Genomic DNA, 14918 nt, shown 5'->3' with positions numbered 1-14918 from the left:
GTGGCCCGGGAGTTTCTGTCAGACCGGCCCACTCAATACACGGCGCGCGGCCCACTAAGTACACGCCGCGTTGCCCACTCAATGGATCGCGTATCGAACAGTCAGTGGCCTTCTGGGAAAAATACCCATACACTTAACATTATTTTGGATGATTACAAAGAAATTACATCATATATGTATGTTTGTTTTTTAATAACATTTGGATCCACCAATTTGCCTGGATGGACACATGGAATAAAATGATTATTGGCTATTGTAACACTCCAAGGTAGGTATAGTTTGCTAGATGAATATGCTTAACTCTTGGCTAGTATCAGATGGTTATACAAGTATAACTACAAAGCCTTAAGGAATGAATGTCAGCAGAGAAAGACCACACAATAAAGAAACTGGAATCAGAGGGTAGAATTAGTATGAACAATATATTAGAAATGAACAGAACAGAACATACGATGGGGTGTGAACATCAGTGGTATCAGTAGTGTTGCATGCTGGGTGTGTGATTGTTTGTGTGTGTAGGGGTGCTGAAGGTGCATAACAAAATTTGATATTTTTAAATGTTTTGAGGCACCTTCCTCCAGACATTTTTTCTTTTTATCTCTTAGCTTTTCAGCTCCACCTTTTCGTTTTGGTGCCGACATGCTCTCTCACTCTCAAAAACTTCGTCTGCTAGAGAATGACGCAAGGCAAGGAAAGGCAACTTTTTTCATTTTTTTATTTTTTTATGCAACTCAATGTGCTATAAATAAACAATAAAAGGAAAGGGCACAAAATAAATAAAATATAATATAAGCTAGAGTGAGTGATATTTAATAACACCTAAAACAAGAGTTTGGAAGAGGCAACGAAGAGCTGGGCCTCATGGGTTGTGCGCATGCGTAGAACTGGGTGCCGCGTTGCGTGTATGTATGCAAATCCAAATTCTCTACCAATCCGCACAGCTGAGAACACTTCGGCTGTGTAAGAACCAATTTAGAGGTGTTTATTAATAAGGTGGAGATCTTTTCTTACTTTGGACTTCCGAAGTCTGTAAAACACATATTAGAAGACACTTAAAAAAAAAAATCGAAAAATAGTCACCATGAGTGTGAAGACCGATTGCAAGTAGCAGTATAAATGCAGTCAGTGCGATTATATAGGTATAGCTCTTGGAGAAAATTACGCTTGTGCCGCTGTCTTAACCATTGTAGGGCTGATGCGATGGTGGGCGTGGGCCGGTACTTGATAGCGATGGGCCGGAGGGGTTATATTTTGGGCCATCGGCCCACCGGGGATGTCCCCGGTATTCCCGATGGCCAGTCCGCCCCTGGACTCCAGCCTGTCAGAGGCACAGCAGCGACGTATGCTTCTTGATAGCCTTCATACCCCTGCTTTAAATGTGGCTTTCTCTATTGGAGCCCAAGCCCCACCAAGTGACTATCTCCATGAACTAGACAAGGCTTATGGTAACGTTACAGGAGGTGAGGAGCTGTATATTCAGTTCTTAGAGACCCATCAGGACAGTGGGGAGAAAGCATCCGACTACCTGCGTCGACTCCAAACTCTGCTACAGGAAGTAGTTGAAAATAAAGGTGTGGCTAAACAAAATGGTGATTCTCAACTTTTAAAGCAGTTCCTAAGAGGCTGCTGGGAAGACAGTATGATAACCACATTGCACCTAAAAGAACAACTCAATGACCCCTCCCAGAGCACGCCCACTTTCTCAGAGTTGCTGTTCAAAATAAGAAATTATGAGAAAGAAAGTCAGCTAAAGGAAATGAGGAAAAAGCGACATACTGCTGGGAGCACAACCAAAGTTCATACTAAGACACACCTAACTACTGATGAGTCTGAGCCCCCTAGCAACAAAGTCCTAGCGGTGTGCGATGCTGACACTAGGGAGCAGCTTGAGGAGAGAATCAGACTGTTAGAGGCTGAGCTAAAGCAAAGTGTCACTACTCAAAATGCCAATCCCCCCAGATATGATAGAGCAGGACGAAAGTTCTCACCGAAAGCAAAAGGCAGCAACACAGCTCCACCACTCCAAGCCGTGCCCACAGAGAATCTCATTAAAGCAGGCAGGTTTTGTTACAATTGTGGAGAGGAGTCACATATGATGCCGCAATGCACAAATCAAACTAATGCTGTGCTTGTGCAGAAGAAACTTTGTGAGAGACACCAAACTAGACAAACCCAACGTCCACTAAGCTACCAACAGACAAGCCCCCAGCCAAATCTGTCTTTAAACAGTTAAGGGCTCCTGCTGTGGGACAAGCAGGAGCTCAGTGTCAAACTAGTTCCCCTGTTTTGAGCCAGTGCATGCATGAACCCCCAAATGCATCAGCAACTATTCAGATTCCAGCAGGACTTGTTGGAGAGCCTTGTGATAGTGAAGCATGGTTAGATGGAGTCCAATGCAATTGCATAATTGACACAGGGTCTCAAGTAACAATCATATCCCAGTCATTTTATTCCCGTTACCTTTCCCACCGACAGTTATTCTCTATTAAAGATGCCCTAAACATTGAAGGTGCAGCGGGACAAAAGGTTCCATATTTGGGCTATGTTGAAGTGGATGTGCAGTTCCCTAAAGATAAATGTGGCACAAACCAATGTTTTCACATCCTAGCTTTAGTAAGCCCAGATCAGTCATACAATGACAAGCATTCTTTGCTTGTAGGTACTAATGTCCTGCGTCCAATGATCCAAGACTGCGTTAAGCAAGGCGGAACTAAGTTCCCAGAAACCCTGCCTATCCAGGCCAGCTGGCTAATGGCTTATGCAGAGTGTGACAACCGGACTGACTCCCAAACAAAAGACGCCAAAGTTCTGCGTGTAAGGCTCAGCAGCAAAGTACCCATACGCTTGAAGCGTGGCGAGCTTTGTACTTTAAAGGGCATCTGTCACAATAAACCTGGTGAAGGTGAGTTCCAAGCTCTTGTGGGTGGTACGGAGGAAATACCCACGCCAGGAGGCCTGATCGTCTATGACCAGATAGTGGATGTAAAGCCTCAATCCCACAATAAATTTAAGCTTGCTGTCAAAAATATTTCTCAGCGTGACATCACCTTATACCCAAAAACAGTCATTGCTGAGTGCTCTCCCATTGACTGGGCAGTGCCCGTTTCACACTCTGACCAGAACAAACAGTCAGATGTTGCCCTTCCACAGACACATGCTCTGTCGGTGTCACAAAATGAAAAGATCAATTCAGCAGCTGAAATCTTCTATCCTGATTTCAGCGACAGCCCCATAGCACCAGAACTAAGGGAGCACATACAGGCTAGAATAAACAAAGAAGTGCCAGATGCGTTTTCTAGACATGATCTAGATGTTGGTAACATTGCAGGAGTCACTCATCGCATAGAGCTTGACCCTCATGTACCATTCAAAGAGCGAACTCGACGTGTCTCACCTGCCGACTTCAATGACTTAAAAAGGCATCTCCAAGACCTTTTGGCCATAGGCATCATAGAGGAATCACATAGCCCCTACGCCTCTCAATTGTTCTTGTCCGGAAAAGAACGGAGATCTGCGAATGGTGGTGGATTACCGCAGACTGAACAACTTGACTAAAAAAGATGCCTACCCATTACCCCGTATAGAGGAGACATTCTCCCTGCTGTCAGGCTCAAAATGGTTCACTGTACTTGATCTAAAGAGTGGGTACTATCAGGTGGAGGTTGAACCCTCTGATCGGCCAAAGACAGCATTCACAACACCCTTTGGAACATGGCAATTTCGGAGAATGCCCCAAGGCCTGACCAACTCTCCAGCAACCTTCCAGCGAACCATGGAGAAGGTGATGCAAGGTATCAACCTCCAAGAGGTTGTTGCTTTCCTCGACGATCTCATAATATTCTCTAGCTCTTTGGAGGAACATGAGGAGAGATTAATGAAGGTTCTCAAACGCGTCTCTGATTTTGGCCTCAAACTGTCCCCTTCCAAATGCAAATTCTTCCAGACCTCTGTGAAATACCTAGGGCATGTGATATCTGCTGAGGGAATCCAACCCGATCCTGACAAAGTTGCTGCTGTAAAAGAATGGCCCCGGCCTCAAACAGCCAAAGAGCTTCGGTCATTTTTAGGTTTCACAGGGTATTACCGAAGATTTGTGAGAGAGTATGCCAGGGTTGTTAGGCCACTAAATGATTTGTTGAAAGGAGATCTAGCGCCCAGGCACAAAGGCCCTAACTCCTGGCCAAGAAAACAGTCACATCCACTTGGTGCATTATGGACCGCTGATTGCCAAGCAGCATTTGAGCTCATTATTGAGAAATTAACATCTGCCCCTGTGCTTGCGTTTTCCAACTGGCAGCTCCCATATGTGCTCCACACTGACGCCAGTATGACCGGTTTAGGTGCAGCCCTGTATCAGGTCCAAGATGGCCAAACCCGAGTGGTAGCATACGCCAGTCGTGGTCTCTCTAAAAGTGAGAAAAACTACCCCGTGCATAAGTTAGAATTTCTCGCCCTTAAATGGGCGGTCAGTGAAAAGTTTCATGACTATTTGTACGGGGCTAACTTCAAAGTGCTAACGGATAATAATCCTCTGACATACGTGTTGACAAGTGCAAAGTTAGATGCCGCGAGCCACAGATGGCTTGCTTCTCTATCATTGTTCAACTTTGACATCCATTACAAATCTGGTGTGCTGAATATCGATGCTGATGGGCTCTCGAGGAGGCCTCATGAACCATCCGAAGACGATGATGAGTCTCGAGAGATGGACCAGAGAATCTCCGGTATGCTAGATCGCGCTAGCCTCTCACTTGAGGAGTTCCAGGTTTTGGATGGGGAGACAGTGAGCACTCTTTGTATGCGCCACGGTGTCAATGTTCATGCAGTTTCACAAGACAATCAGGATCCGGATAGTGTCATACCTGCAGTGGAAACTCTCTTGTGTCATGAAAGTGCGGTCCCTGATGATCTGGAAGATCCAGTCCCTGGGCCAGGACAATCAGCTCTGCCAGAAATGTCTATGGAGGACTGGCATCAGTTGCAGAGGGAAGACGCAGCATTGGCACAAGTTATTTGTATACTGGAAGAGCAGCCTGACACTGAGGTATTTGATAAAACGTCTGTGGAGCCAGAGGTTGCTCAACTCTTACGTGAGAGATCAAAACTACTCTTGAAGGATGGAGTGTTATGCCGCAAGGTTCTCAACCAAAGAGGTGAAGCGTTTCATCAACTTGTCATACCCAGTAGTCACAGAGAACGAGCCTTCCAAGGTATTCATGATGAGACAGGCCACATGGGTATCGAAAGAACTTTGGAACTAGCTAGAGCAAGGTTCTACTGGCCGAAGATGGCGAAATACATTGAGACAAAGTGCAAAAGCTGTGAAAGATGTGTCAGACGAAAATCTAAGGTGCAAAAGGCATCCAAACTAGTTAACATCAAAGTCAGTGGTCCCCTTGAGTTAGTCTGTATGGATTTTCTGACAATTGAACCTGACTCAAGAGACACTAGAAACATACTGGTCATAACTGATCACTTTACAAAATATGCACAGGCATATACGACTAGAGACCAGACAGCCAAGACTGTTGCCACAGTGTTATGGGAAAACTTCATTTGTCACTATGGTTTTCCACGCAGGCTGCATAGTGATCAAGGAGCCTGTTTTGAGTCAGAAGTTGTAGCAGAACTTTGTAAGCATGCTGGAATCGCCAAGTCTCGCACAACACCCTACCACCCGAGAGGGAATCCGGTAGAACGATTCAACAGGACTCTGCTCGACCTCTTGGGAACGCTGGAGGACAAAAAGAAGGAGGAATGGAGGAAATATGTCAAGCCCCTTGTACATGCATATAATTGTACACGGAACGATGTGACTGGCGAAGCCCCTTTTCTACTCATGTTTGGCAGAGAGCCGCGTCTCCCCATTGACCTCTGTTTTGGCATCAGCCCTCAGGGTCACAACCCCAAAACGCACACACAATATGTGCGAGACCTAAAGAAAAGACTCAGACACGCATATGAGCTAGCGTCAAGAAATGCTGAAAAACGGCAGTTGTTGAACAAAAGGCGCTGGGATGCTAAGGTGACCGCCTTGCCTTTAGAGGTAGGGGATCGAGTCCTTGTGAGGAATCTGAGTCTCAGAAAGAAGCACAAAATCTCTGACAAATGGGAATCCACTGTTTACGTTGTTGCCAAACAGCCGGATGAGAGTATCCCTGTGTATGTTGTCAGGCCCGATAATGGTGAGGGCAGAGAGCGGGTTTTGCATCGAGATATGCTTCTTCCCTGTGGGTTCTTACCTGCAACCTTAGAAGCGGATCCTGTGAGTACTGTTGTGCAGGCAATCCCGACTCAAGTTCCTGAGGTGACTGATGAGGGAGATATTGAGGATGATCTGTCTTCAATGGAAGTGGATCAAGACTTGGAAACTCAGAACACGAGCCTTGAAACCCCTGAACAGAGTACCTCTCAGTCTCAAAATCCCCTAAATGTAACCCAGATATATTTTCAGTCAGCTAATGCTTTTCTGTATTATCACTGTTTTTGGTGTGTGTCTCTTTAAGGGTTACGACCACTTTATGTTGCGGCAGCTTTACGACTGCTGTTTTACGGTGTGTGTTATTGTTACCTTGGAGACGAAGTTTCGCGGGTAGATTTTTTTTTTTCAATGCCTGCAAGCAACGTGTGGTCAAGCTGTGATTCTCCTGCTGTTTAATTTTGGAGTTTAACTTGTTAAAAGTATTTTTAAGTGAAATATTTACCGTACAAAGTACTCGGTTTTCTTTGGATAATATCCGGAAGTCCGTCGGCAACGTTTATCCATAAGAAGACCGTTTGCAAGGAACTCCGCCGAGTGAATGAACATTGACGAGACGCTGCCGCTGTTTCCTGAGTGCTTTCCTGTGGCTCGTGAGCTCGTGAGGAGCCGTCGTCATCTTCTGAATATCCTGAGGATTGCAGGCAAAACTACTAAACCACCACACACATATAGAGCTCTATAATATTATTGCTGGCCAGCACTTTACTTTATTTTGTTATTTTTTTTGTTGCTAAAGACAATATAAGGACACTTCAAGATTTGTTCTATGTTCTATAAGAAGACCGTTCGGTATCCGTTTTGTTTTCATGGACTGAGAAAGAGACATTTAATTAAAGAGGACGAGTAACATTCCTTCAGGTATTTTTGTACTGAATAACAGGGTGTTGTTCAGACATTTAAGTATTTGGTTAACTGCCTAAAAAGGGGAAATATATATTTTTCTATTTTTTTTTTATTCTAATTGAGGTTTACCAAAAAAATATAATCACATTTCCATGTGATTTAAGGTTTACTGTTTTATGTTGTTCCTGACCTACATTGTGATCAAGTAAGATGCATTTCAGTTCAGCAAATGTTAAATAAAACTGGATCGATAGTAAACTGCTATCACAACCCGAGTAAATTCTGTTTATTGGTTACAGACGAAAATTGGCGCCCGAACAGGGACTGAAGTGTGTCTACTTGATCTTAAATATAAAAAAACTCTTTAAAGTATAATCATCTGAAAATTGTAAGGTTGGGTTAATTGAGAAAACAAAATGGAGTTTTGTGACATGTATGGTTTTGACCCAGAGCGCACAGTTATGCTTAAGGGTGTCCCAGCTAAGGTTAAACTGGAAGATGTAAAAAGGGTTTTTGCATTACTAGATGATGTTGTTGGAGTGCATCACATTGACAGCCTTCCCAATACCATTCTGTGTCAGTTTAGCGAGTCTTTAACTCCAATGCTTCTAGACCGCGAGCATCCAGCTGATGACTCATATTGGGAGGTTATGCAGATAGATGAATACTGTCCACCTAAGTCAGTCAGTGAGCCACCCACAGATGATGTAGTGCCTCTTGCTCGTGCTATTAATGACATGACAGTCAATTTCAGAGAGCAGGTAAATGAGTTAGCTCTAACATACAACATGAGCCCCATTACTTTGAATCAAGTAGCAGTGAATCATATTTCTGGAAAAGGGGATAGTGACAAGGGCCCAGTAACTTCTACCCCAGCATCTGCTCTTGAAGCCCCGGCATTTAAAGCACAGTCTACCCCTAATCCAAGACCGGTTGTCTTCAGTGCTGATAGCTATTCATCCAGTCCAAGACAGGCCCCTAATGACACTCTGCTTGTTGACCCCCTCTCTGCAGATGTTCAGAGAGTAATCGTGAACATATTGTAAAACACGACTCCCTGGTGTTCATTCCACCTGCAAGAGAACTGCGTCCATTCTCTGGAAATTCTCCTAAACCTTCCACAGAGGTGGATTACAAAGTGTGGCGGCTTAGAGCTAAGCAAGTAATAAATGACTCCAGCCTGTCAGAGGCACAGCAGCGACGTATGCTTCTTGATAGCCTTCATACCCCTGCTTTAAATGTGGCTTTCTCTATTGGAGCCCAAGCCCCACCAAGTGACTATCTCCATGAACTAGACAAGGCTTATGGTAACGTTACAGGAGGTGAGGAGCTGTATATTCAGTTCTTAGAGACCCATCAGGACAGTGGGGAGAAAGCATCCGACTACCTGCGTCGACTCCAAACTCTGTTACAGGAAGTAGTTGAAAATAAAGGTGTGGCTAAACAAAATGGTGATTCTCAACTTTTAAAGCAGTTCCTAAGAGGCTGCTGGGAAGACAGTATGATAACCACATTGCACCTAAAAGAACAACTCAATGACCCCTCCCAGAGCACGCCCACTTTCTCAGAGTTGCTGTTCAAAATAAGAAATTATGAGAAAGAAAGTCAGCTAAAGGAAATGAGGAAAAAGCGACATACTGCTGGGAGCACAACCAAAGTTCATACTAAGACACACCTAACTACTGATGAGTCTGAGCCCCCTAGCAACAAAGTCCTAGCGGTGTGCGATGCTGACACTAGGGAGCAGCTTGAGGAGAGAATCAGACTGTTAGAGGCTGAGCTAAAGCAAAGTGTCACTACTCAAAATGCCAATCCCCCCAGATATGATAGAGCAGGACGAAAGTTCTCACCGAAAGCAAAAGGCAGCAACACAGCTCCACCACTCCAAGCCGTGCCCACAGAGAATCTCATTAAAGCAGGCAGGTTTTGTTACAATTGTGGAGAGGAGTCACATATGATGCCGCAATGCACAAACCAAACTAATGCTGTGCTTGTGCAGAAGAAACTTTGTGAGAGACACCAAACTAGACAAACCCAACGTCCACTAAGCTACCAACAGACAAGCCCCCAGCCAAATCTGTCTTTAAACAGTTAAGGGCTCCTGCTGTGGGACAAGCAGGAGCTCAGTGTCAAACTAGTTCCCCTGTTTTGAGCCAGTGCATGCATGAACCCCCAAATGCATCAGCAACTATTCAGATTCCAGCAGGACTTGTTGGAGAGCCTTGTGATAGTGAAGCATGGTTAGATGGAGTCCAATGCAATTGCATAATTGACACAGGGTCTCAAGTAACAATCATATCCCAGTCATTTTATTCCCGTTACCTTTCCCACCGACAGTTATTCTCTATTAAAGATGCCCTAAACATTGAAGGTGCAGCGGGACAAAAGGTTCCATATTTGGGCTATGTTGAAGTGGATGTGCAGTTCCCTAAAGATAAATGTGGCACAAACCAATGTTTTCACATCCTAGCTTTAGTAAGCCCAGATCAGTCATACAATGACAAGCATTCTTTGCTTGTAGGTACTAATGTCCTCCTGCGTCCAATGATCCAAGACTGCATTAAGCAAGGCGGAACTAAGTTCCCAGAAACCCTTCCTATCCAGGCCAGCTGGCTAATGGCTTATGCAGAGTGTGACAACCGGACTGACTCCCAAACAAAAGACGCCAAAGTTCTGCGTGTAAGGCTCAGCAGCAAAGTACCCATACGCTTGAAGCGTGGCGAGCTTTGTACTTTAAAGGGCATCTGTCACAATAAACCTGGTGAAGGTGAGTTCCAAGCTCTTGTGGGTGGTACGGAGGAAATACCCACGCCAGGAGGCCTGATCGTCTATGACCAGATAGTGGATGTAAAGCCTCAATCCCACAATAAATTTAAGCTTGCTGTCAAAAATATTTCTCAGCGTGACATCACCTTATACCCAAAAACAGTCATTGCTGAGTGCTCTCCCATTGACTGGGCAGTGCCCGTTTCACACTCTGACCAGAACAAACAGTCAGATGTTGCCCTTCCACAGACACATGCTCTGTCGGTGTCAAAATGAAAAGATCAATTCAGCAGCTGAAATCTTCTATCCTGATTTCAGCGACAGCCCCATAGCACCAGAACTAAGGGAGCACATACAGGCTAGAATAAACAAAGAAGTGCCAGATGCGTTTTCTAGACATGATCTAGATGTTGGTAACATTGCAGGAGTCACTCATCGCATAGAGCTTGACCCTCATGTACCATTCAAAGAGCGAACTCGACGTGTCTCACCTGCCGACTTCAATGACTTAAAAAGGCATCTCCAAGACCTTTTGGCCATAGGCATCATAGAGGAATCACATAGCCCCTACGCCTCTCCAATTGTTCTTGTCCGGAAAAAGAACGGAGATCTGCGAATGGTGGTGGATTACCGCAGACTGAACAACTTGACTAAAAAAGATGCCTACCCATTACCCCGTATAGAGGAGACATTCTCCCTGCTGTCAGGCTCAAAATGGTTCACTGTACTTGATCTAAAGAGTGGGTACTATCAGATGGAGGTTGAACCCTCTGATCGGCCAAAGACAGCATTCACAACACCCTTTGGAACATGGCAATTTCGGAGAATGCCCCAAGGCCTGACCAACTCTCCAGCAACCTTCCAGCGAACCATGGAGAAGGTGATGCAAGGTATCAACCTCCAAGAGGTTGTTGCTTTCCTCGACGATCTCATAATATTCTCTAGCTCTTTGGAGGAACATGAGGAGAGATTAATGAAGGTTCTCAAACGCGTCTCTGATTTTGGCCTCAAACTGTCCCCTTCCAAATGCAAATTCTTCCAGACCTCTGTGAAATACCTAGGGCATGTGATATCTGCTGAGGGAATCCAACCCGATCCTGACAAAGTTGCTGCTGTAAAAGAATGGCCCCGGCCTCAAACAGCCAAAGAGCTTCGGTCATTTTTAGGTTTCACAGGGTATTACCGAAGATTTGTGAGAGAGTATGCCAGGGTTGTTAGGCCACTAAATGATTTGTTGAAAGGAGATCTAGCGCCCAGGCACAAAGGCCCTAACTCCTGGCCAAGAAAACAGTCACATCCACTTGGTGCATTATGGACCGCTGATTGCCAAGCAGCATTTGAGCTCATTATTGAGAAATTAACATCTGTCCCTGTGCTTGCGTTTTCCAACTGGCAGCTCCCATATGTGCTCCACACTGACGCCAGTATGACCGGTTTAGGTGCAGCCCTGTATCAGGTCCAAGATGGCCAAACCCGAGTGGTAGCATACGCCAGTCGTGGTCTCTCTAAAAGTGAGAAAAACTACCCCGTGCATAAGTTAGAATTTCTCGCCCTTAAATGGGCGGTCAGTGAAAAGTTTCATGACTATTTGTACGGGGCTAACTTCAAAGTGCTAACGGATAATAATCCTCTGACATACGTGTTGACAAGTGCAAAGTTAGATGCCGCGAGCCACAGATGGCTTGCTTCTCTATCATTGTTCAACTTTGACATCCATTACAAATCTGGTGTGCTGAATATCGATGCTGATGGGCTCTCGAGGAGGCCTCATGAACCATCCGAAGACGATGATGAGTCTCGAGAGATGGACCAGAGAATCTCCGGTATGCTAGATCGCGCTAGCCTCTCACTTGAGGAGTTCCAGGTTTTGGATGGGGAGACAGTGAGCACTCTTTGTATGCGCCACGGTGTCAATGTTCATGCAGTTTCACAAGACAATCAGGATCCGGATAGTGTCATACCTGCAGTGGAAACTCTCTTGTGTCATGAAAGTGCGGTCCCTGATGATCTGGAAGATCCAGTCCCTGGGCCAGGACAATCAGCTCTGCCAGAAATGTCTATGGAGGACTGGCATCAGTTGCAGAGGGAAGACGCAGCATTGGCACAAGTTATTTGTATACTGGAAGAGCAGCCTGACACTGAGGTATTTGATAAAACGTCTGTGGAGCCAGAGGTTGCTCAACTCTTACGTGAGAGATCAAAACTACTCTTGAAGGATGGAGTGTTATGCCGCAAGGTTCTCAACCAAAGAGGTGAAGCGTTTCATCAACTTGTCATACCCAGTAGTCACAGAGAACGAGCCTTCCAAGGTATTCATGATGAGACAGGCCACATGGGTATCGAAAGAACTTTGGAACTAGCTAGAGCAAGGTTCTACTGGCCGAAGATGGCGAAATACATTGAGACAAAGTGCAAAAGCTGTGAAAGATGTGTCAGACGAAAATCTAAGGTGCAAAAGGCATCCAAACTAGTTAACATCAAAGTCAGTGGTCCCCTTGAGTTAGTCTGTATGGATTTTCTGACAATTGAACCTGACTCAAGAGACACTAGAAACATACTGGTCATAACTGATCACTTTACAAAATATGCACAGGCATATACGACTAGAGACCAGACAGCCAAGACTGTTGCCACAGTGTTATGGGAAAACTTCATTTGTCACTATGGTTTTCCACGCAGGCTGCATAGTGATCAAGGAGCCTGTTTTGAGTCAGAAGTTGTAGCAGAACTTTGTAAGCATGCTGGAATCGCCAAGTCTCGCACAACACCCTACCACCCGAGAGGGAATCCGGTAGAACGATTCAACAGGACTCTGCTCGACCTCTTGGGAACGCTGGAGGACAAAAAGAAGGAGGAATGGAGGAAATATGTCAAGCCCCTTGTACATGCATATAATTGTACACGGAACGATGTGACTGGCGAAGCCCCTTTTCTACTCATGTTTGGCAGAGAGCCGCGTCTCCCCATTGACCTCTGTTTTGGCATCAGCCCTCAGGGTCACAACCCCAAAACGCACACACAATATGTGCGAGACCTAAAGAAAAGACTCAGACACGCATATGAGCTAGCGTCAAGAAATGCTGAAAAACGGCAGTTGTTGAACAAAAGGCGCTGGGATGCTAAGGTGACCGCCTTGCCTTTAGAGGTAGGGGATCGAGTCCTTGTGAGGAATCTGAGTCTCAGAAAGAAGCACAAAATCTCTGACAAATGGGAATCCACTGTTTACGTTGTTGCCAAACAGCCGGATGAGAGTATCCCTGTGTATGTTGTCAGGCCCGATAATGGTGAGGGCAGAGAGCGGGTTTTGCATCGAGATATGCTTCTTCCCTGTGGGTTCTTACCTGCAACCTTAGAAGCGGATCCTGTGAGTACTGTTGTGCAGGCAATCCCGACTCAAGTTCCTGAGGTGACTGATGAGGGAGATATTGAGGATGATCTGTCTTCAATGGAAGTGGATCAAGACTTGGAAACTCAGAACACGAGCCTTGAAACCCCTGAACAGAGTACCTCTCAGTCTCAAAATCCCCTAAATCCTGATGCCCCTGAATTCATGTCAGATCAGCATGATTTGTCAGACACTGAGACTGTAATTAGTCCAGGCCCGTCCCAGGCTAGGCCTCAGAGAACAAGGGTACCACCAGCTTATCTTAGTGACTACCAAGTTGGTCGCAAAGCCCATTGTAAACATCACACCTTAAGTCCCCCTACACAGCAGACACTGTTTTATGGTTTCTTATTGTCCTTGCAGCAGCAAATTGCAGGGTTAGTTCAGTCTCTAGCCGTAGGTAGTGACGGGGACGTCACATTTTAAGTGGGGGAGGATGTAACCCAGATATATTTTCAGTCAGCTAATGCTTTTCTGTATTATCACTGTTTTTGGTGTGTGTCTCTTTAAGGGTTACGACCACTTTATGTTGCGGCAGCTTTACGACTGCTGTTTTACGGTGTGTGTTATTGTTACCTTGGAGATGAAGTTTCGCGGGTAGATTTTTTTTTCAATGCCTGCAAGCAACGTGTGGTCAAGCTGTGATTCTCCTGCTGTTTAATTTTGGAGTTTAACTTGTTAAAAGTATTTTTAAGTGAAATATTTACCGTACAAAGTACTCGGTTTTCTTTGGATAATATCCGGAAGTCCGTCGGCAACGTTTATCCACAAGAAGACCGTTTGCAAGGAACTCCGCCGAGTGAATGAACATTGACGAGACGCTGCCGCTGTTTCCTGAGTGCTTTCCTGTGGCTCGTGAGCTCGTGAGGAGCCGTCGTCATCTTCTGAATATCCCGAGGATTGCAGGCAAAACTACTAAACCACCACACACATATAGAGCTCTATAATATTATTGCTGGCCAGCACTTTACTTTATTTTGTTATTTTTTTTGTTGCTAAAGACAATATAAGGACACTTCAAGATTTGTTCTATGTTCTATAAGAAGACCGTTCGGTATCCGTTTTGTTTTCATGGACTGAGAAAGAGACATTTAATTAAAGAGGACGAGTAACATTCCTTCAGGTATTTTTGTACTGAATAACAGGGTGTTGTTCAGACATTTAAGTATTTGGTTAACTGCCTAAAAAGGGGAAATATATATTTTTCTATTTTTTTCTTATTCTAATTGAGGTTTACCAAAAAAATATAATCACATTTCCATGTGATTTAAGGTTTACTGTTTTATGTTGTTCCTGACCTACATTGTGATCAAGTAAGATGCATTTCAGTTCAGCAAATGTTAAATAAAACTGGATCGATAGTAAACTGCTATCACAACCCGAGTAAATTCTGTTTATTGGTTAACATACAACATGAGCCCCATTACTTTGAATCAAGTAGCAGTGAATCATATTTCTGGAAAAGGGGATAGTGACAAGGGCCCAGTAACTTCTACCCCAGCATCTGCTCTTGAAGCTCCGGCATTTAAAGCACAGTCTACCCCTAATCCAAGACCGGTTGTCTTCAGTGCTGATAGCTATTCATCCAGTCCAAGACAGGCCCCTAATGACACTCTGCTTGTTGACCCCCTCTCTGCAGATGTTCAGAGAGTAATCGTGGAA

General features: G+C 44.9%; 1 protein-coding gene across 1 annotated transcript; it reads left to right on the top strand.

Annotated features, from left to right (window-relative positions):
* The first annotated feature begins 1291 nt into the window (after positions 1 to 1291).
* On the top strand, positions 1292 to 14631 carry LOC129114352 (uncharacterized). The gene is given in 5 exon segments (XM_054626637.1): positions 1292 to 1571; positions 2660 to 3491; positions 3493 to 6433; positions 9710 to 9952; positions 10068 to 14631. Coding segments are annotated over 5 exon segments (7911 nt in total). The 3' UTR covers positions 13683 to 14631.
* The last annotated feature ends 287 nt before the right edge of the window (positions 14632 to 14918 follow it).

This window comes from Anoplopoma fimbria, unplaced genomic scaffold (genome assembly GCF_027596085.1).
Source record: "Anoplopoma fimbria isolate UVic2021 breed Golden Eagle Sablefish unplaced genomic scaffold, Afim_UVic_2022 Un_contig_10148_pilon_pilon, whole genome shotgun sequence".
NCBI lineage: Eukaryota > Metazoa > Chordata > Actinopteri > Perciformes > Anoplopomatidae > Anoplopoma > Anoplopoma fimbria.
This window is presented reverse-complemented; position numbering and strand designations above follow the sequence as displayed.